The sequence below is a fragment of the Colletotrichum truncatum genome, assembly GCF_014235925.2.
Source record: "Colletotrichum truncatum strain CMES1059 chromosome Unknown Contig_0003, whole genome shotgun sequence".
NCBI lineage: Eukaryota > Fungi > Ascomycota > Sordariomycetes > Glomerellales > Glomerellaceae > Colletotrichum > Colletotrichum truncatum.
The window spans coordinates 4,809,022-4,831,594 of record NW_027222400.1 but is presented as its reverse complement, the minus strand read 5'-3'; the positions used below and the strand labels follow the sequence as shown (position 1 = coordinate 4,831,594).

Genomic DNA, 22,573 nt, shown 5'->3' with positions numbered 1-22,573 from the left:
TGTGTGTGTGTGTGTGTGTGTGTGTGTGTGTATACTAGCGCCCACTTGCTGGCACGAATCAAGCGACATGCATAGTGCAGGCGTATGTATGCAGTGATTTGTGTAAGACTAGAAAGCGGGTGGGTGTGCTGTGGTCTGCGAGGATCGCCAATCAGCCGAATGAAGTTTGTGAGTTATTCGGAATGTCGTGGGGTGGGTGGTGGAGACAAGGTCGCTTCCACGAGGTATTTCGGTGGAAGGGGACCCACCTGTGGGAGAGTTTTTTTGCAGGACACGATATGACATCATTGTTTCGTGGCGGTGCGTTCTCTAACTAACTTCGACACCCTATCCCCCTCTCCCCTCCCCCCTCCCCTGGCCCGCGTTGGAGATGGAGTTGGAGATGGGGGGGAGAGTCCCTGGGCCCCAGTGGTCTCCTCCATAATGTTAGTTGTACTAGACTAATAACCCCGAAGAGAGAGAAAAAGAAAAAAAAAAAAGATACAACACAAAGCGGCCCAATATACGCCGTGAACCCCCAACTGGGTTACCATCCTCATGAAGCGAGCCAAACGTGATCCGCCCGCTGAAATTTTCCTGCCGCCCCGTCTCCATTCCGGTGGCACCAGGGAAAAACCCTCAGAGTAACAGCCCAGATGATGAGGTCCATTTCCAATGGCCACCGATGTCGTCGTTGAGGCATTTGCCCATTTGGTGATGGTAATGATCACGACGCTGGAGGGGCGACTTTTTTTTTTTTTTTTCTTCTTCCTTCTTTCTCGTCTAGTTAGATGTTTGTCAACCCTTGTCCCATGTCAGCGCACATGGCTGCAAGTGATCACGAGGGTCGATCCTATAGCGGCTCCATTTCCCATCCAGCGTGACGGCCACAGTTTTGCTCCCTTTGCCCACTGTAACCCGCTCAACACGACGCGTGGTATACCGTCACACTGGGATTCTTCGGGACCTTCAACTACCGATTTTTGATTACATTTTTTTTTCGGGTCTGCCACAGATGCCTGTCGAGTCAAAGCCCGTACACGCGCTCCGGTTGTGCGGCGGGCACTCTGAAGTGGATTATGGATTAACACTCGTCTCCTTTGCCAGGCCTTCCCTGCGGCGTCTGACTCTGGCGAAAGAGCTTTGGCTCAAAAGTCTGGGTACTTTTCCTTTAAAACTATCATCCCTGTTCACTCAGCCTACCGTCGATTTTTTCGCTGCAAGCTGCAACCCTCACACCCTTTGTCATGGTTGACAAATTTGGACCCAGGACGCGGACTTTTTTTTACTGTTTGTGATTGCTTGCCGCATTCTCCAATGATTTTGTGTTTTTTGGGGATGGCTGGGAAGAGTGTTGCTCCAAATGATGATTCAGTATATGCGTCAAAGATCCTACGATCTGGCGTGTGTGTGTGTGTGTGTGCCGAGTCTGCAGCCAACACGGGATGAACAGCTGGGCAAGCACCAGCTACAACAGCTTTTGTTGACTTTGGAGCCATAACCGCCGTTCATTGGCCTCAACCTTTCCCCATTCAGTCTTGTGCTGGGATGAACTACTCGTAGGGCAGACAAAACAGATTCTCCAGCATCCGCAATATGTGATCGACGTAACAGCCAAATAAGCGAGCCCTTTTCCGACATTCTCGTACACCGTTCTCTCCCTGTATATACTCGTTTGATCTCTAGTGCACTGCAGTCCCCCTCAGGGCTCTTAGCCGGAAGACCCTTCATCGAAATGTCGGTCTAGCTTCTGGGTCTGGCTTTCTGCTGACGCGAGAGTTCGCTTCTAGTGTAGCAGGCTGTGTGTGTTGATGAGTTTCGACATTGGATATGTGGGTAAGGAGGTGTGCCTGGGTCGAAATGACGTCACATCTTCCTCTTTGCTGACCTTCCCCCCCGGCTCTCATGTTGGAAATTTGGGGACTCGTCGTGCGAAAAAGACCCGCCAGCCGCCTGCCCCGGCCCTCAGGATTTATGCCTGACATGAGATGGTCTAGACAGCCGCCCGAATTGAGACTTGTTGCGAGGGGCCGTTTGCGCTAGCATTAATCGTGCGGCGTACGGCTCGCGGCATGTCTGTGGGTAGTGGAGCTCACTCTCATTAAACACTATCAAAGCGCAGACAACAGAACTCAACTAAGTAGTTATCAACGTCAATGTCAATTAGAAAGAGTAAGAGAGTACCAAAAAAAAAAAAAAACACCGCAGGCTCAGCGTTGGCACCAATTTTGCAAGGACATGTGTCAAGACACGCGTCAGGCCCAGTGTGCCTCCACCGAACTATTGGGACGTGCTGGAAGCTGCAGTGACTAGCCCAGGCTCGCTAAAATGGACCACGGCATCGCTTAAGCTGACTTTGACAGTTGTTGATCTTCGGGTTCGCACATAATCGCCAGCCACCAACCGATTAAGGTTGCTACTTGCGGGAACGGTTAATTGTGCCAAAGAGTTTGGTTGGAGCAACTTGCAGCTGAATCTCTATTATCAACAAGGAATCTTTGTTTTGTTTTATTTTGATCAAAAATGACACGATATGTGTTCCGACATGGAATTCCGGCAGAAAGGCAATCCCATGGTAAATAAGCTTAGATGAAACAAGGATCACAACGCCAACTCCCCTTCAATGACAGTCGCGCCAATCTGCCGGGACATTGCGGCGGCCCAGCGCTGGACCTGGCTGCCAGGATCAGTCTGGCACCCTCGTCGGTTTTTTTCCCTCACGACAAATGAAAGGAGCTGCGAGCCATTCTAGGATCCATTGTTTCTCGCGACATTGCGAGCTGCGGTTGGTAAGACTTAGATTTAGTCGCGCCAATGTAGCATTCTCGTCTAAATTGTCTCGAGATGCCGCGCCGGCCCAGAATGTTCCACGGGATGGGCAAAGGTGCCTAGCTGGTAGGCGTTTAGGGGGTACTTTGGTGTAAGAGAGCCTAAACTCGAAACACTTGAACAGCGTTACCGTGAACTCCTAGGGCACGAAGAAGCTATCCCTGTCGCCGAACTCAGTCCGGGTCTTGTGAGCCTGTGGTTCAGACGCCAGAATGGGAGTTTGGGTGGTTCTGCATAGAACAACTACAGGCGCCCTTGCCCTAAAGCCCAGATGCGGCCTGCGAAAACAAAACAGCTCCTGGAACTTATGACGTCAAGCCTTCCGTTTTCTCTTCGCAACCCCTTCCCGCAGCCACGATTGAGACACCGGCATGAAACTGATAACACATGCTTCGGTTTGATTGGAACTAAAAAGCCCCCATGGCTTCGAGTTTAGAAAACTCCCCATTGTTATGGCCAGAACTGTTGTGTTTTCTCCACCCAGCGGAGTCACATAAACGGCGCCCTCGTAGCACAGACATCATGTCCGATAATAAGAGGGGTGCGGAAATTGCTTTCATCCTACGCTGGTCTCAATTGAAAGACGTCGCGATGACAAGACCATGTTGTTAGCACTCACTCGGTCACGTCGGTGACATGGAGGTGACGGGAACAACGTCGCAATAGCAGCTTTACTGTGAGTAATGGCTTAAGATAAAAATAACCACCGACGATCAGAGGCATTCCCAGCTCAACTTCAACATGCAGTCGAGTCTGTAGGTATGTGGATTCTTTGATGGGCTGAACAACGTCCTGTCCTCCGTATATACAGCTAGGGGATCGATCCCTCAGTGTGGCGTCGTAATCGCATTTGCCTCACTGGCTTGGCTGCCACGCTGGTCATGAATTTGACTCATGCTGTGCCACAAACACCAACAATAACCAAGTGAGAAGGGAAAAAACACAGCTAGTTCTCAGGTATGGATTCAGTGGTAGCCACACCACGTGCTCCATCCCTCCCGCAGATACCAATATCGGTTCCGATAGTACTAACGACGAGACGGTCGAATGAACGTTGTGATAGCTCCAGTTTAGAGTTTAATAGTTAGTCTGCAACGGCCGGCAAAGCCACACGCCTCCGTCTGCAATAGGATAGTGTGCCCGAATGACGCTCCAAGGGGCGAACGGTAAGCAATTTTGTCGGATTAACCCATGATGCAGGAAATTGGATAAAAACGTTAATCTCATTGGGCACTAGTAGCCTGACGGTGACAATAGCGGGGGAGCATATACTCTGGCCGTGAGAAAACTGTACGCTTGGTGATTGGAATAGACTCTCTCGCCAGGATATATTGAAACGTATGGTTAACGTTTAGTTCGGGCCGGCGGCCGTTGTGAGTAACAGGTATCCTACGATGCGTGGACTGCTGATCTCGCCGTTAAATCGTGGTTGGTAACGGGAAGGAAAGTGACTCTGGTGGTTGCGGCACATAAAGCAAAGATCTGCCCTCGCTAGTCATAGGTAGGGCCAAGCGAAAGCGTATCCCAAGGGCCTGGTGTGGTGACGGGCGATCCGAGACTACTACATACAGTATTGACGCCGCCGACTGAGTTTGTCGACACTGGCTTCCGTGACTGGGCCGGGTTTGCTGGCCGTCCATGCGATGATCGACTCTGTTAGGTATTCATGGGTGCCGTTGTCAGCTGGTCTGGTCAGACCCAGGTTTGACCGATGGTGTAAACACAATGCGAGAGGAGCCTCTCGATAGCTCTTGTCGAACGACAACACTAGCCGCAGTCTGACTTCGGACATCTCCTGTTACGGCATCCATCGATTTGGGGGTCGACGGCTCTCACTTCGTCTAGAGTAAGGCGCTTCGGCGAAGGGGGCGAAACGGAGATTACACAGCCACACGGACAAAGGGTCTAGGGTCTTTTGGCGGTCCTATTCTGGTGTACTTTCGGATGGCTCATTGCGTGGAGGGTACCGCTAGTAGTGGTACTTCCGGCGACGACGGTGTGCTTTCTTTTATTGTCGCCGTTGGCGGGTTCATGCCAAGTCAATGATAACTTGGGCTAGAGAAGCAATTTTTGATCCTCCAAGGTCTGGATGGCGAAAGCAAAAACATCAACAGAATACCTTGTCAACCTGACGCGGCACCTAAGCTGCGACTCTCAAAGTGATAAGCTACTGAGAGCTCTTTAACATGTAAATTGTGGTAATAATAATATAATAATAATAACAATAACATGCTCCGATATTGTTGTCGCCCATTAAGCCACAGGTTGCAATAGTAGAGAGGCAGAGTTGGTGTCCCATGTTAGTCATCTCGGCGGACATGGCCAGATGCATTGGTATTGCGCGATGGGCCCAGATGTCCCGGTGGAATGCGCCCGAGGCCTAAGAAGAAGAGAGGGGGCTGGTAAATTATCTCGGGGGATTGACGGATAGACACATAGTAAAAGAAACAAAGTAAGGTATTAAACGTATGATGGGCGCCTGTAATAGGTGAAAGACGACGAAGCTGTGGCCAACGTATGGGCAGGCGCATCCCAGGCTCAGAGCCACACAGGGCGCATAAGGAGTCCGTTTTGTGCAGGACATAAACAATAAAGGCAGATTTATTCAATGCTCCGGCGGCTGCTCAAGAAGCTGGTCTGTACTTCTACCTGTTTTTTTTTTTTTTTTCCCCTACGGGCTCCTACGGGCGGCGCTGGTATGAATAAAAAATGGAGCAGCCATAACTGCCAGAAGCGCGATGATCTAAAGAAGTACCGATCGAGGACGCAGCGCTTTAATCAGACGATATCCACTCACCCACTCTGCAATCGAGGCCACTGCGGTATTGGCAGCCTAAGAGAAGAGGGATGAAGCTTGCAAAGTTGGAAACACCGAGAGTAAAGGCAGCTCGGTGACACGGGAATGCTAAAAAGGAGGATGGGGAAAATAAAATACAGTTTTCATCGTATTTGCGGAAGTGAGTCGAAAATGACGGTAATGTGTGGTAGAGCCGTAGAAGTTGTCGAAGGAAGGCCCTTGTGCGGGAGATGATGTGATTGAAGCTGCCACCAAGCTGAGCCGAAACAGTACATAGTAGGGAAGGAGGTGGGCGTGTAGGTTGTGTAGGAGCTCAGTTCTAAGGACAAGAACGGAAAGGCAACATCCAGTATCTCCCCTGTCCGCAGGTGAGGCTGGTACGTTAAGGTTTAAGAAAAATGCGGCCTCTACTGCAAACTACGTAGGAAAGCATATACCGTACGTGTGGGAGATGTCTGTCTGTTCTTTCTTGGTGGAAAAGCACACACCTTTGGATGGGACATTTCTTTGGGTGCACATTTGGGGAGAGGAAGTGGCAGGAGCCAGGCGGACAACTAGCAATGGGGGATTGGCTGATGCGCTAAGGCAGCGGGAATGGCGCCTTTCGTTCGAAGCAGGGACTTGTCACTTCGCGCTAGATTGAAGCATGTTCCTGCCTTACATGGGACATCTTGCCTCTGCCCTCCTTCCTTCCTTCCTTCCTGAAGGTACTCCGCGCACACCTTAGGTATGGTGACGATGGGAAAGAGGGCACCGTCCCAAACGGGAAATGGGACGGGAAAGGGACCTTATGTCCCCGGTCAACCAACCAGAGCTCGGTGTCCGTCCGTACCTGCCGCCTTTACATCTCCGTTTGTTTGCCCTGCCTAAAAAAATGACCCAGCATATTGCCCCCAAGGCCAGCTAGGGCAAGTAGTGTACTTCCTGCCTCCCACCGGCCAAGAATGATCATGGCAACCACGTTTTCCTCCCAAAGATTATACGGAGGAAAGGGAGGGATGAGGAAAGAATCGGCTAGAGGAGCCAGACCCAATACAGCAAGAAGGCGGCGTCTGCCACCTGGAGCGCCCGTGTCTGCCCAGGCCCGGGAGAGAATAGCCCCCGAATGTCGTTCCTCTTTTTCCAAACTGACGGGGTCGGGCCTGCGATAGCGAGGTGAGCCCATAACACTACGTCAGTTGGCTAAGGCGGATGCAGTGCGGCTTGCTCCCCCTGCCCATCCCCCACTCTCCGACACTTTTCGCACTCTGGCCGAGTCTACTTCTATTGCTGAGGGAAAAGGGTCGGCTGACTATGCAGGAAAGAAGAAACGAATGAGAGCGCTGGAAATCTGCAAAGCCAGCCCGAGATCGCTTTGTTAGGGTACCTCGCACAAAAAGAAAGTAATGGAAAGTAGGTGAGTTCAAGAGACACCAAAAGATGGATGCATTATCAAACAACACGGCCCACGGCTAACGGCCACGCAAGACTGGCGCTGCGCTATGGAGTCATCCGTCTCGGCCACTAAGTACGATCGCGTATCCTTTCAAAACTTTGCGTGTCAACTTCTCGTGTCTGCGCTTTTGCTCGACATCAGCCCGAGACCCAAGATCGAGTGACTTGGCCACAAGAGGTTGTGGAGGATGAATCGGGTCATCGGTCACCTCACTCACATTTCCTCATCCACATCCTCAATAATAGGTGTAATTAAGTACGTACTATGTATCGATGTTTTGGGTACTCCCATAGAAGTGCACTTTACTTAGTGACTACGGACGGCACTGTTGCTGTCCTCGGCATGCCACGGCGGGTGTCTCATTAGGAGAGCCCTGTCGACACATCTCATCCGGGGGGCAGAGAGCGGGGGGTGTGCGGTACAAGGTCGATTGTCGCGCACTAACAATTATTTTCTCGAGGTGGGGAGGTGGCTTGACAAGGGAGAGGGGGGAGCGAGTGGAGGAAGCCGCCGAAGAAGATGCCTAATCCCTACTGCAGAGACCGCAACAGCAGAGCGGTGGTGTACTAGTACGCATTTCAGCGCCTACCTCTCGAATCCGAGAGTACGTACCTTGCATCTATTTTACACGCATATCAGGCGTCATCAAAAGTACTGTGACTTTAGATGTCCATCCGACTCTCCCAGCAGAAGAGAGCACCTCAGCCAAAAGAAGGACGATAACCACCAACAGCAGACCTCTTTCCTCTCCCGTTGACAGGCCTGCATCTGTCTCTTCTCTTTCCCGCTTTCTTCCTCTCTCCTCACCTTAATCCCCAGTACCGCATCTTAAGGAACATATCCGTACCGCCATCTAACTCGACTCGAGTCAACCCGCCTCACCGTCACCTTCTTTGCCTCCTCCCCGGCTCCCTCACCTCTCCTCGCGTTCTCTCTCTGTCTCGCTTGTTCTTTTACTCACTCTTTTCCATATCTTCCCTCCAGTATCCGTACCATCCTCTCTGGATTATTTCAAGACACATACCCCCTCTTCCCTCAACGTCTTCCAAATCCAAAATTGTTCATCCGCTCTTCCGTCCACCACCTGGCAACCTCCACCTTTTGACTTGTCTCTCGGCTCAGCTACGCCGCACAGCTGCTCTACTTAGCTTCATTCAGTAGCTCCTTCACCTCACCTCACACACATAGCCCAGCAAGAAGGGTAAAAAGAAAAAAGAAAAAAAAAAGATAAAAACAGAGTACGTACCACAAGCTACTTGCCTTACCACCTTACCCAAGTACGTCGTAAGGTACCCATACCCGAGCCACGGCGTCCACCCTTGCCCACCTCCATCCACAGTACCCATACTCATTCTCAATTTCATATCCCACACCACACTCGCAACCTCACCCCCATCCCACGTCCATCGTCTGTCCGCTGTACCCATACCAGTACCCATACCCATAGCCCAAGGCCCCATACCCATACTGCGTCTCCTCTCCAAAAGAGGACCCAGACCGCGGTCCCAAATACCCAGCCCAAGGGCACCACTCCTCGAACCCGCGCGCACACACCATCCATACCTGACCATCCTCGACATGCGCGCCTACACTACATACATACATTAGATACCGCTCATCCCATTCATTCCATCCCGTTTCCTTGACTCTCTCTCTCTGCAAGTCTTGCTTGGGAGAACTATCTGCACCAGCTTCACAACACCCCATCCAGCCCGCGCCTACGCCTGTCTCCTCCGCGCCATCTTCGGATGCTCACAATTCACATCGCGCAGTAGCCCATCAAGCAGCCACCATCCCACACCTGGTAACCAAGATCCAGCGGCCTCTAGCGAACCACTTGACTCCCACCATTCTGTCACCTCTCATCCTCATATGAGTCCCGTCAACCGCCGTCTTCGACTTCGCACCCGCCCGCCCCTCTTGACCAAGATCAGCCTGCCTCGTCTTCGCGCCGACGTGCCGACGTAGAGGACTATATCGACAGCGACAGTCCGCGGCGCATCTAGGCCATCTTTTCTCCGCCCTATCCTTGTCGGCCTGTCCACCCTGCCTCACATAACTTCATGTCAGGTACCCACATCGCCCTCTAATATACCGCTCTCTCCCCACGGACGTCATACCGGAGCAGCATTTTCCCTCGACCAGCAACTGTTCGATTTGCTAGCGGCCTCTGTCGCTTGCCTATCTTCATTTGAGCACCCGATTTCGCTGCAGCAATTTTCTGTCACCGCGTGCGACACCATAGCCGACCCTTTCACTCGTTTTCTCTATCATCGCTTTATGAAGCGCCAGCCGGCTTTCCCCCACCTGACTTACGCTCGTTAGAAAAGGGAGAAGAAAAAAAAAGAAGAACAGAACAGAGGGAAAAGAGAAAAAGCCCGGACCAACCCAGCTCATCTGAATCACAGCAGGGGAAGTGCAAACAAGCTAAAGCCATACGAGGGCGACAATTCGATTTTTTCTATCACTCGTCAGACGGAACTTGAAAATATACGGGAGACCACCCGTACAACTGCTGAATACCGTTAAAGAACCGCTGTCACTGGCAGCGCACACATTTTCTCCAGATGTTTCGTCAAAGGTAAGCTCTGTCATATCCCGTCCCTTATGCGCCGACAAAAATAGCTGTGCGACTTGGCTCCCCGCACGCACGCTGCCCGCCGTTACACCATCACGAAACCTTTTGCGCCTGTCCCGGGCTATCGCTGACTCGTATACTCCTCCTCAGAACAAGCGCGCAGAAACCCGGCGATGAACTGCTGGCTACGTTTAGAAAGCAGTTCCCCGAGGTAGCTGCTACAACCGCTGCACCAGTTGGTGCTTCACAGGTCGCTACTGTCGATGCAACCGTTGTTCCCCCCGTACCCGGAATCCAAGAAAGGTCAGTACCGTGCCCCCAGCCAGTTTTCCGCTGAAGCTTGTGTTTGCCGTTCATTGAGGCTTCCGGCGACACCCGCCGGGATGGCTTGAGTAGACGGAAACGCGGGGTACACACTCAGTGGTGGATCAATTACATGCTCTTGAATTCAATCCAAGAGCGAAGATTGATTTCCATGGTTTTCGACTCAAAATGACGTGTTTTCTAACGTTAGACTTCCCGCAGGAGCCACAGTCTCAGTCATGAAGCTTTCAGGGACCAAGATCCGACACCTAGAGCGACAAATGAGCCTTGGAGATTCACTCCCTCATTGCTGGACCCCAACTCGTTTTCCTTCACCAATTTCGCCAATGCGCCGCCTGGCTATTACACTCCTACCCCGGGAGGTACCAACACCATCTACCACCCGCAAGCCGGTGACCTTCATACACCCACCCTAGGACTCGGTATGGGCCTAGGAACCCCATTGTCCATGCCCACTTCAGAAGGTGCGATGAACTCTGGCCCAGCCATGATGGATCTCGCTGGTTTTCAGGGTATGCACCCTCAGCAATTTCAACCGCATTTCAACCCCTTCATTCAGCCTCCTGCCCCTCAACAGTCCTTTGCGCCTTCGACATTTGTGCATCAGGATACCGGTTATGAGACCATGGAGCAGGACGGATCTCCCATGAACTCTGATCCATCTGAAGAAAGGATGGCTTCAATTGACAGTGCGTTCCACAACTCGCCTATGGTTGACTTCCAGGGGCGACAATTTGGTGGCATGCCCATGGCTGCAGCTCTACCGCCCTCCGCCGAGAAATTTCGATTCCATGCCACTCTCAATGCGCCTACCGCTATGATCAAGCATGCAGATGAGATCCCTGTTACCTACCTCAACAAAGGTCAGGCCTACTCACTTTCCATCGTTGACACCAATGCAACCATTCCCGTGGCTCCCGGCACCAAATTCCGCACATTTGTGCGTATCTCGTTTGAAGACGAGCAGCAGAGGCAAAAGCCTGGCGTCTGTTGGGCATTGTGGAAGGAGGGAAGAGGCACGAATGAGGCCCACCAAAGAGGCGGAAAGCTGCAGGCCGTAGAGTACGTTGAAGCCGGACAACCCACCGAGGGCGACGACAAAAGAACTCGCATCGAGCTGGAATCGGCCTCATTCGACGGCTTCTCTGTAATTTGGACTCCAGGAATCAATGGTGCCCCTGAGTGCAACATTGCAGTACGCTTCAACTTCCTGTCGACGGACTTCAGCCACTCGAAGGGTGTGAAGGGTATCCCAGTCCGGCTCTGCGCCAAGACCAACACTTTGCCCTCGGACCCCAGCCAGCCAGCAGCGGACGCCAATCCCGAAATCTGTTTCTGCAAGGTCAAGCTGTTCCGTGACCATGGTGCTGAGCGCAAGCTGTCCAATGATGTTGCGCATGTCAAGAAAACCATTGACAAGCTTAAACAACAAATCGCACAAGCGGAGAGCGGCATGAAAGATTTCGGTAAACGCAAGAGGTCCTCCGCTGCAGCACAAGTTAAGGGCACAGATCAGCGACCTGGCAAGGTGCAGAAACACAAACGGACTTGGTCAATGTCTTCAACAAGTTCAGCTGGAGGTGGTAGCCGTCCTCCACTTGAAGAAGACTTGCATTTCAAGCTTCAGACACTGCAAGACATGTTTACGAGCACCAGGCCTGTTAGCGTGTTGTACCTACGCGGCGAGGACCTTGACGACCCTGATCTTCACCCAGTTTCGCTCCCCGGAGAACAGGGCGACCTTGCAAAGGTGGAATCCCGCGAGGGTCCAGCTTGGCAGGCTCGAAGCGGACGCAGTTCCGTTGCTGGTTCATCATTGGTATCACCCTCTCCTAGTTCTCTGTCTCTGGCATCTCAAGCTTCGGCCATGCCCAACCGACAATGGTCAGGTTTTGACGGGGAAGGTTCTGGCGAACCTCCTTCGCGGCAAGGCTCTGACCAGCCGACAAAGATCACCAAGACGGACGACGCCGGTAACTTGAGCGGATGGATCGAGGCTCTTGGAGTCGATCCATCATACCGCCCTCCTCCAGAGCGTGTCCTTAAGCCTGTGGCTTGCTTTTATGTCATTCGGCCGAACACATCTGATCCTGAGAAGCGAGAGTACTACAAAGCCATCTACCTAGCTCAGCGAAACTTGAAGGATTTCAACTACCGTATTGCCACCAAGTGGAATATCGAACCGTCAAGGATTGTGCGGACAGTTCATGTGCTGGAACGTGGACTTGAAGTCGAAATGGACGACGACGTCATTTCGGAGCTAAGAGAAGGCCAAGACATGGTGCTCGAAATCAAGGAGCTCGTGGACGAAGTTCAGCCCAAGAGAGAATGGGACATGGTGGTCGACCCAAGTGATGGCGATGCTATGGACCAAACGTCTCTCCAAGGAGGCTACGAATTGCGCCTCAATTTCTAATTTTACATAATTGGACCCATTTCTACATCAGCAACAAAGTCGATTGGGTTTGGCCTCTAGAGGGGATTTTGTGCTTGTTCCCGGTTGCCTGTCACCAGGTATGCCTCCGGGGGCACAAGGATGCACGAGCACACATATGCACTCGTACACGCATGGTTGGGATATCGCTCAGTTGGCGTTGTTGATTTTGAGATACCAAGCCTCTGGATGAGGCATTTCTTCTTTTCAATGCTTCAGGCCACCAAATACATGGGCGGGTTTATGATTTGGGCATTTAGATCTGGGTCATTATGGGCAGTCATGGCAACAAAACACGCAAGATATCCAGCCCCTTTTGAGTATCATCGTCGGTACATTCGAGGGGCTTTTTGAAAGACGGAGCGCAACAAAATCGGGCAAAATTCTGAAAACGACCTGGTTCTTTCACTTGACCCTGGCGGTAGATTTTGAGCTTGTCGACAGCCCAAGACGCGACTTCTTTTTTTTCGCTTTTTATTTGATTCTCGCATCAACTTTTACTATATTATTTGGTGCCCAACCTACTGTCTTTCATTTGTTCTACACAAACCATCATGTATTGACTTCTTGCTCGCTTGCAGAAGTCGAGGAGCTTGTTGACGAACTAATGCAAGCACGGAAGGGCACATTTCATAGAGCATGAGCTCTCCTACATTGCAGCTTGTATCTTAGCACCATACCCACTGATCCTTTGGTCAATCTAGAGGACAGAATTTACGCCGTTTACTTTGACACCGCAATCTTCAACCACAAGGGCGCCGACATTGGCGTCGTGTAAATGACTGTGATCAAAATGGGAAATAGAGCCGCTTACACATGCACTAACACTAGAACTCATATCGGTTCCGAGATAACTATGCGAAGCGGCTATTGCTGACAAGAAGAGCAGAGGCAATATTGATCGCGTCGGACGCTGTGATTGGGAGACAGATATGCCGTGGCTAATCTCGCATGGGAGCCCTCATTTCCATGACAGGAGCTACTTCGGTGGTGTTAAACCTACTGACGACATGCATGCGCCCGTCTAGTGTTTTTTAAATGATAGAGTCCGCTTCCATCGCGCCCCTGTCATGTTCAATCATTATCGCACCAACAAGATGGCGGATGAGAACAACTTCTCACGTTACATGTAGGATATTAAGTCTCTGGAAACTACTCCAACAGCGTTGGTAGAGAGCAGTCTTTGGTCGCTAGCTACGTTCCGCGCCATCCGTCTTATTTTGGTACCTTGCGACAAGGTGTCGCAATTTCGAAAAATACCTTTCCTTTTGACACGCCTTTAGATTTGAACAGTCAAGAACATCCGTAATTTTCCACTGAACGTCTTGCGCAAACAGGGGTTGGAGGTGGAGTGTCTACTGAATTTTGTTTTTTTAGCGCCGCAGACTTCGGGGTCACCAACTAGTAATGACGGGACTCTGACGGCCCTCATCCGATCCTATATTATGTTCTCCGGAAGTGCCTACAGGCTCTAGCATCGGCTGGATTCCGGCTCTTCTGTACGATCCCCGCGGTACATTTGTACCCAACGAGACCATCGACCCTCACCACAATCTCCGAACCTAGCTCTCACTGGCCACAGGGCAGTTCGGCAAGCCACACCGATCAACGTTTCTTTTACCCAACAGAGTTGAGGGATCTGCGAGCATTGTGGCGAGTGCTTGCGCGTTCTAGCGGTCTAGAAGTTCCATGTCAGTCGCTCGCTCACAGTTCTTATTGTCAGCTAATGCGCGACCAGCACAAACAGCTAGCTACTCCTATGAAACAAGCACCCAATAGTAGGCCATATAACGGTCCCTATGCGTATTCTACCGAGCTGGCAAGCCATACGAAGTACATACAGCTAAGGTACCGATGGCTATGGATGCATACGTCCCCGCGATCCCATTACATGACATCCAGATTCAATCAATGTCAAGTGAGCTGATTGGAGAAGACTAAAAAAAGGTAATCTTAACGGTGTTGTACCTGGTATGCACTTAAGCTAAGTTTATATGGACTTCTGAAGCGTCCTTACTTTCGGATATCACAGTAACGAGGCTCCGTCGTGTCTATGGACAATTACCATCGGGTATGTTGAGTTTACATCTACTGGTGCGGATGGTTGTTTTCAATCAAAGAACTCTTCTGCCTTTCCGAGTTGTATCGCGGAACACAATCAGCTACAGGAACTCTTGTTCCGCAGCGTCTGTGGCCTTTCTCACTAGGTTTTCAGTCCGATTATTTGGGTTCTCGAAGACCTTGCAGTGGTTCATCTTGGAGTATGTACTTGTTTCAGCATACTACTTCAGGAAATCACCATAAGAGAATAAGGTCGGCCGTTGTACGGCCTCGTTTGGCTATTGCGAGAGGTCGATGCGGAGAATTTGGAGTTGGCCTGAAATGACCTATGCAGAAACCGGGGTCGGGTGGGAGATGATCCTCTCCAGTCAGAAGTCTCCCGCCTCCCTTACCCCCGTCAGATGCAACTCTCTGGTTTCTCAGGGTCACAAAACGCTGCCAGCATGGGGAATGACCCAGGATGTCCAGGTGCTCAGCAATCTCTCGGAGGCTGGGATTTTGAAGCGTCTTGTCATTATTTCACAATCAGGCATCTACCGGCAAGATGTAAAGTTGCAAACAATAACCCACCATCGTCACCTTGCAGCGAGGAGGTCTGCAGACCCTGTGCCTGAACGCGAGCGCAAGCAGAGAACCGCGGATATCTCGCCGACATGCATCATGCAGCGGGCATAAGGACATCACAAGACCCTGGAGTGGGGTGAAAGCCACAGAGCTGCAGACGAAGTACCGGTACTTTGAGGAAGACGACGCGCATTCGACCGGGGAAGACGAGGCGAGGGAGGGCACTCGCCACAGTGACATTCCGAGCATCCCAAGTGGCTTAGGAACACGAGGCTTGACAACAGGCGGGTCTGGCCGTCGAGGCAGCTTGTCTTCCAGAAGTGGCTCAACCATGTTTCCCGATGCGGATATACGAGTGTCGATCGTTGAGGGCCGCCGGCGATCTGGGGCAGAAGTGCCTGGAGACCTCGGATAAACGTTCGCGGTTGTTCTGAGGTCTAGACTGTGAGTCGCAGGTCAGTATGCACGGAAAAGGAGGGCTGACGAATTCTTTGGCAATGTTTGTGTCAGTAGAGACGAGATATGTCACCATTGTACAGCCACAATCGGTGCCACAGTTATGTCTATCCAAAGTGGCCACACCCTCGGTGAGAGGATGGTTTGTGCTGCACACTAGACTTCCAACCCGCATAACATCAGGGGAACGAACCAGTCAGAGTCTCTTGGAAGCCAGAATCTCAGCTGGACAAGGAGTCGCACTCTTCCTGTCGAGCGATTGGATCTACACGTAGACTTCAGAGGTCAGAGGTCGGTTTCCTTCTGACGCCACAAACTGAACGATCACTTGCTGTATGTGGCATCGGGGGCGAGCCACATCTACACTTCTCAGCGGATTTAACTGGAGACTTGCGCAGCTACTGTGGCTGAGCAACCGAAAGGCAGGTCGTTTGCGCTATTCGCTAGGGGTGTGTGCATGGTGTGTGGAAGGTGTGGTGTAAAACGTCTGACTGGTTCCAGCCTCATGCATTTGCCACAGCTGGAGAGCGAAGGGGTATGAACAACTGGTTGTCGTGCGGCGTACGGTTGTGCAGCGGCAACTAGCCGCTCAGGGGTGAGTGTCATTGGGGTCTCGTTAGTAAGAAGTCACTTTCTATCAGGCCGAGCAACTGGTTAGTCTATTGGATGGCTGCACCCCTACACGCATCCAGACCTCTGGGATCGCCGAGGATAGGGGACGGGAAGCATGGCGGAGGGGTCCGCATCAGAATAGAAACGATTCAACCGAGCCACAAGGGGGTCCCTCCCCGTTGAGCCGAAGGAGATAAAGAGGCAACAACCCCCATACGGGAGGCTATCGCCTGTTGTTCGATCTCCCGGACTCGCGGGGTAGTTCTTGGTGCGTTCATTCAACAGGTCTCTTATCTCTCAAAGGAGAAACCGTTCTGGCATTCATTATGAAACGATTCCTCCTTCCATGGTACGCACCGCCTAGGTGAAGTCCCCCTCATCTTTGTGTACTCCTTACCCCCGTCCTCCAGAACGTCAGCCACACTGAAGGGACTAGGTTCCTCTGCTCGGGTATTAGGGTTGACGCTCATCATCCCGTTGGAACGTTGACGGTGAGCCAATGGCAACCACGAACATGGCCTGTCCGTTTCCTGATGCGGTAGTCTGAGGGAGCTCGCCACGCCCTTGGTGGAGAACTTTGGAAGGGGACACTGCGAAGGAGATCCTCGGGTGGTGGTTCCCCTATCCCCTCTGTTCTTCTGGGACATGGGGGTTGACTGAGAACGCCAGGAGGCGAGGGGGGGCGGGGGGCTAGGGAGGCACAAGGTTATGGTGTTTTCTAAGCTTATCACCATTATCCGGGGCCATCTCCTGCAGGTTTGAATGGTTCCCCTCACACAGCGAGTAGCCGAGATGGCGATCTTGCATGCGTTGTTCCCTTCTTGCCCATGGAAAGTTTCCCAACTTTGCAACTGGCAGAAGCTGCGGGGCACATGAGTGTCTCACGAACGTCATGTTCTCGGCCACAAAGGCCGTGGGTCCCTGAATCCATACCATGGAGCAGCAGAGAGAGCATTTTCACTGGTCAATGGAAGAGGTAGCGAGGCGACACGTCGCCGCCACGCAGGATGAACTTCCGCCGGTTTTCCATTGCACGATCCGCGAGAAGATCAGAACCTCTCCTCTGCTCGAGGTTGGGACATCCCCGATCATCTAGGATGGTTGACGGTGTCTGATGTTTTGTGATCTGCGACCCAATTCACCGCAAATGCGACGGCAATAAGTGCCGTTTAGGACAGGATCGTCACGTTCTGGTACCCTTCTGGGCGCGAGACCCGTTCAGTGTCCCTTCTCTCTAGGGCTGAGATGGGCGAATTTCGGGTTTCCCTTCATGTCTTCCCTGTGTCTCGCGTACCCAAAGGCACGTTGTGTGGCGGGGGGGTTGCGGCGGGGAGGGGCCCTAACCCAAGCTACGAGCAAACATTGGTGGTACGGTGATGCGGACCCATGGTTTTTGTTCTTGCTGGCGGGTGAGTGACAGACATTGACCGGTTTGAGCGTTTCAAGAGGCTGGAGCAGAATGGGGTAGTGATTTTCCTCTCGTGGTTTGTGCTGGCTCCTCAGTGACGGCAAAGATTTGCAGAGGCTGATGATGCGGATGGCCCTTTCCTTGGAAGCGGGGAAAATCCTGTGAGCCCTTTTTTACGTCCGTTTGGATTCGACGTGCAGGCGAAACTGCGAGAGCTACACGATATGCCTTTTTTTTTTTTTTTTCCCTCTTCCCCCTTGTTTCTGCGCTGCGTTTATTTGAAAATCGGCCGCATTATCTGCCAGTTGAGTTTCTGAACGTTTCCATTTTTTTCCCAATCAATTCGGGTCTTGTCCTTTTACGGCCATCCGAAACGATAGAGGGATGGGTTGGGGTTACTTTTCAGGTGAGAGGAGGCGATGGTGATCGGCGATGATCGGCCGTACGTCATTATGGGCTTCCATCGGGGCGTATTTGGCGGCAGAACGGGGGGCGGGCGGCGAGCAGTTGTTCGCCCGCGGGTTATTTGAGTTTGACAGGCAGTTTTTAATTCAAGGTGTTCCCCAGCTTTTGACTAAATTTAGCTGATGTTTCCGTGGTCTTTTTTCTTTTTCTCTGTCTTGAAAATATGTGACGAGACTGCGGGTTTTACTGCCTCTGATGTATGCAGTCAGCGGTAAAAATGAACGCGATGACGACCATGACAACGAGGATGATGATGGCATGAGGGACTTGGGAAGAGGTGGATGCATTCACTGCTGTGGATTTGATGGGATTTCGAAGATGGTGAAGGATGAGACGGGTGCTGTCAAGTTGCGAATAGGGGGCTACGACACTTGGGCGAACGACGACTTGAGGCAATTTACGGCATCACAACGTCCACTACTGCCGAACCGGAACGGACCAGGACAACACTACTTGGAGGATCATCGAGGAGGCCGTTGCAAGAGATTGGATTAAGAGGGATGGAAGGCAAAGATGGACTGACGCGGTTCATGGATACGGCGTTGCGGTGTCGACTACGGCCAAGATTTGATTCGATTCGACTTATTTGAATGGGACGACCACATCACGAGGATCTTTAGACGACGTCACATTTGAGAAGAGGTGGAAATGAGTATGTTACGTTGAAGCTGTCGTGGCTAGGGTGCTGTTACTCGGCTGCAACAAACCATTACGGCGGCTGAAGAGTCTGAGGAATGATGGTACGACTACGATTTCGATACGGCAGGTTCAGCTTCGGTTCAACGACACAACGATCCTCACCTTGGACTTCATCGGCAGTCGGTCTGGACAGCATCCGGAATGCAGGGGCAGTTGACGTCGCTCTGGAGAGGCCCATGCGGCTATAACTTGGCCACTAGGCTTCGGGATACGAACGTGCCTTAATCTGGACTGGGTTGTGTGGTTGGGAGTAGACAAGAAGGTATCGCCTATTACATTTTTCTGGATGCTGGAGGCGAGAGCTTCGAGTACAGTTTAAAGATCTGGAGTATGGCATATTATGGTTGCCATGGCGGCGTCAAGGGAAGTCCCTTGGAGTTTATGCTCGCTGTTGCTTTGATGGTCAGCGAGTGCTGAGTAGATTGTATCCCTTTCTATATACTGTTTCTTTACTGCGGGCAGTCCGGTAGAAGTCCAAAGGCTTCGCAAGTTTTCTTCCAGAAGTTTCTGCTGGTGGGGAATCAGGGAAAGCATCTGATCCCGATAGAGACGACTTGCGCTTTATGAAGATATGTTGGCTCTGAGACATGGCTATGACCTATCTTAGTCCTATTACATGGGATGTCTTTCATGGGCGATTTAAGGGGTTTAATGTGGCCTCAATGGAGTTATGGGAGTCACTGAGACTGTCGCGGCTAGAAGCCGGCGAAAGTTCGCAAACGGTTGCATGGTTCAACCTTTGGCATGGATTTCTGTCTGAGATTCTTGAATTATCCGTTTGAATGTTTTGTCTCGGTGACTGTCCCTTTCTCAACTTGAGCTGTTGATCAGGCATCAAGCTGGAGGTGTGATCTTAGGGCAGCGATCATGGCTTTCTTGACATGAATGTTGTTGGAACGATGAGAGTTGGCTTGCGGTCGTTGAACCAGACTCATGCCGCCAGGATGCACATCTAACATAAACTAACTCTCTCGATTCTTTATGAGGTTAGAAGATGTCGCTTTGGCTTTCTCGGGTAGGCTGAGTGAGTTGACTCGGCATGGCAACTCGTGTCATTGCCCGGTTTTGGTCTTCAATTTTGAATTTGTCGGCTCCTCGAGACTTCACCCAGACGCATAGCCTTTGCCTGGTTCAAGAATCCTCAAAAGTGAAACAAACTTCACGGGGCTTGAAAGGTTCAAGTTTCGGGGTGATCAGTCATAGAGCCAGACGAAATGAAGCCTTTAGTTGAAAGGGGTTGGGCTGCTGCAAGAGTTGGAATTTCTGGTTAAAGGGGTTCCGTGGCCGCCCAGCTACCGGCTGCTGGGCACCCAACCCAAGCCTCACGTAGGTTGACAATCTCAACTGCCCATGTGATGCGCAACCGGATGGGATACATCTCCCACCCAACTCAACCTAGCCTTCTACAATTTGTTTCACGCAAAGACATACATCTTCACCACAAATGAAAAGATTCCTTTTTCTAACGCTCGTACGACTTATCTTGTACACCCAAACTGACTTTTGTGTGAATACCTATTCTATGAACCCATGTCTACCCAGCGGTTGTCTCGTCCACGGCCCGCTGCTGTCACAGGCTATGCTGGTAGTTCAAAAGCAAACTTGTAGATTACAATCCTGGGCCGTTGCAGTTCTCTTGTAGGCAGGCACAAGGGGTTGAAAAGTCCGATCTGAGTCAAAGAGACAATTCTCATAACATGTTTACTCCACTCGACATTTGAGTATTTTAGGCGCATGGAAGTCACATATCACATCTAAGCATTCTGAGACACAAATAATTCATGAAGCATCATAAGGCTTGTTTTACTATGTCTCATCAGGTCATGTGGCGTTCCACCTGAGGTCACGAAAGCAGTCCCAGACACACAATCCCTCATGATCCGGCCTTGATTTTGTTTGCCCCTCAAGCGGTGTCGGTATTTTCAACCCTTCAAATCATATACAAGAATGTCCCCCCTCCCCTCAGTGAATCAGAGAGAGAGAGAGAGATAAAAGGTTTGAATGTTGTCGGTCCAGCCAGCTACCAGGAATAGGTTTGCCATGCCTTGGTATGATCCCGTCATATACAAAGTCCTTCCAGTGGCGAATGTCGTTTTGTCGAACTGACTTAGTAGGGCTTCTCGCCGAGGCTGTGAGGTGTGTGTTAGTGACGCAGTTCTTGAAAGAGTCTTTTTGTCTAGATTGGGTTAAACTTACTAGTTGCCGGGGGGAGAGTAGCGGGCAACGACGTAGGTGGCACCCTTGGAGTCGGTGGCGAAGGCCATGCCGACCTTGGTGGTGGACTTCCAGACGGCCTGGGTGTAGTGGCCGAAGCCCATGTAGTTGTCGGCGCTGATGGTCTCTCCCTTGTACAGGGACTTCTCGCCGAGCCAGGCGTTGGCGGCGTTGACGTTGGGGGCATCGGTGCTGTACTGCATGTACAGGTTCTCACCCTCGCTGTTGGTCTGGGAGTGGGTGAGGTCGCCGACGGACAGAAGGTGGGTGGCCCACTCCTGGGCGTTGGAGGCGAGGGTGGCGTCCCAGACAAGGTCGGGAACACCGACCTCGGCACGGGCAGCGTTGTGGGCGTCGAGGGCCTTCTGCTGGTCAGAGGAAAGACCAGAGCTGCCGGAAGAGGCGGCGGCAGTGGCGGTGGGAGCGGCGGAGGAGGTGGTCTCCTCAACGACGGGCTGCTCAACAACGGGCTCGGCAGCGGGGGTAGGCGTGACGGACGGGGTAGTCTCAACAGGCTCCTCGACGACGGGCTCGGGGGTAGGCACAACGGCCGGGACGGTAGGCGCAGGGGCGCTGGGAGTGATGGTGGAGGTCACGGTGGAAGTGACTCTTCCCCAGTTGCCGTGTCCACCCCAGTTGCCCCATTTGCCGGAAGGGCGTCCGTTGGGACGGCAGGCAGAGGCGGAGACGTTGGCGGCCAGAGCAGTCGCGGCGACGACAACAGCGGTGAAACGCATTTTGACTGGTAAAAGGGTGGGTTTATGTGAAATCACCGGGATTCAACTTTGTTGCTAAGGAATGAACGGAGGATGGATCCTGCCAAGCGTCGATAAATAACCCGTAGGGTGTTGGGAAAAAGGAGTGACAGACGCAAAGGTGTACCTTGTGGTGAAGAAAGAAAGGGAAATTCCTAATGGAGGTGAGGGCGGTTGTAGGTCATGATATATACTCGAGATAAATGTTTAGTTTCCCTCTTCCCACACTTAAACAGACCCCCCCGGTTTTCCATCAAGTCGGGATGTTTTGCCGCTGCGCCATTAAATGTGAGACGTACGGTGATCTCCCGTATGCAAGCCCTCCACCTCGAAATGATTAAAACCACCCGATGTGGTGTCTCGTCATATGGGTCTGGTTTTTTAATTCTGGAGAAAAAAAAAGCCTTACGAATCCTTTTCCACACGTACACACATATACACACCCCCCCTTGGAGCGCTAAGGTGAGATGGAGGGGGGGGGGAAGATATCTAGCGGCCTCCACATGGGCCAACAAACAATAACAAACCCAAGTAAGTTCATGTCTTGCAAGCGAACGAGCAGGATGAAAATTACCGAGGGGAACTAAGGCATGGCCCAGGAGGTCAAATCTTGGTTTTTTTGGCTTGCCTCGGCCGTCTGCCTGATGGGTTCGGACAGACCCAGATGAAAGGTTCAATTTAACGGGCACTAGGCCAAGTCCCATGTCTCACTATCTTGTACTTTCGGACAAGGAAGTAGCCCTACGGATTATGTCACTCGGGGGGAGGGGGCCCAGTCAAGTGGGTGGGTGTTCTGATGCGTGGTTTAAGGGTGTGTTTACCCAGGCACAGGACGCAGGTACTCCGTACTCTCTGCCGGCAAATAGAAGGGATGCTACGTGGGGCCCGTGCAAGGCGGTCCAGGCCCCCCCTCTCTTTGCTCTGTCAGTTTGCCTTGGTCCAGAACAATCCGCGTCAGTGATC

At 51.8% G+C, this 22,573-nt stretch overlaps 3 protein-coding genes across 3 annotated transcripts; 2 read left to right on the top strand and 1 right to left on the bottom strand.

Moving 5' to 3' along the window:
• Positions 1-9,607: 9,607 nt before the first annotated feature.
• Positions 9,608-12,358, top strand: CTRU02_206190 (CP2 transcription factor; the record flags this gene model as incomplete). Its single annotated transcript, XM_036728632.1, has 3 exons — positions 9,608-9,621; positions 9,769-9,921; positions 10,144-12,358. 3 exons carry the CDS (start codon positions 9,608-9,610, stop codon positions 12,356-12,358), a joined length of 2,382 nt encoding a protein of 793 aa, XP_036579521.1.
• A 207-nt stretch (positions 12,359-12,565) lies between these two features.
• On the top strand, positions 12,566-12,730 carry CTRU02_206189 (uncharacterized protein; the record flags this gene model as incomplete). The annotated part of the gene is made up of 1 exon (XM_036728633.1): positions 12,566-12,730. One exon carries the CDS (start codon positions 12,566-12,568, stop codon positions 12,728-12,730), a length of 165 nt encoding a protein of 54 aa, XP_036579522.1.
• Positions 12,731-20,748: 8,018 nt separating this feature from the next.
• Positions 20,749-21,592, bottom strand: CTRU02_206188 (pathogenesis-related protein; the record flags this gene model as incomplete). The annotated part of the gene is made up of 2 exons (XM_036728635.1): positions 20,749-20,770; positions 20,838-21,592. 2 exons carry the CDS (start codon positions 21,590-21,592, stop codon positions 20,749-20,751), a joined length of 777 nt encoding a protein of 258 aa, XP_036579524.1.
• Positions 21,593-22,573: the final 981 nt, after the last annotated feature.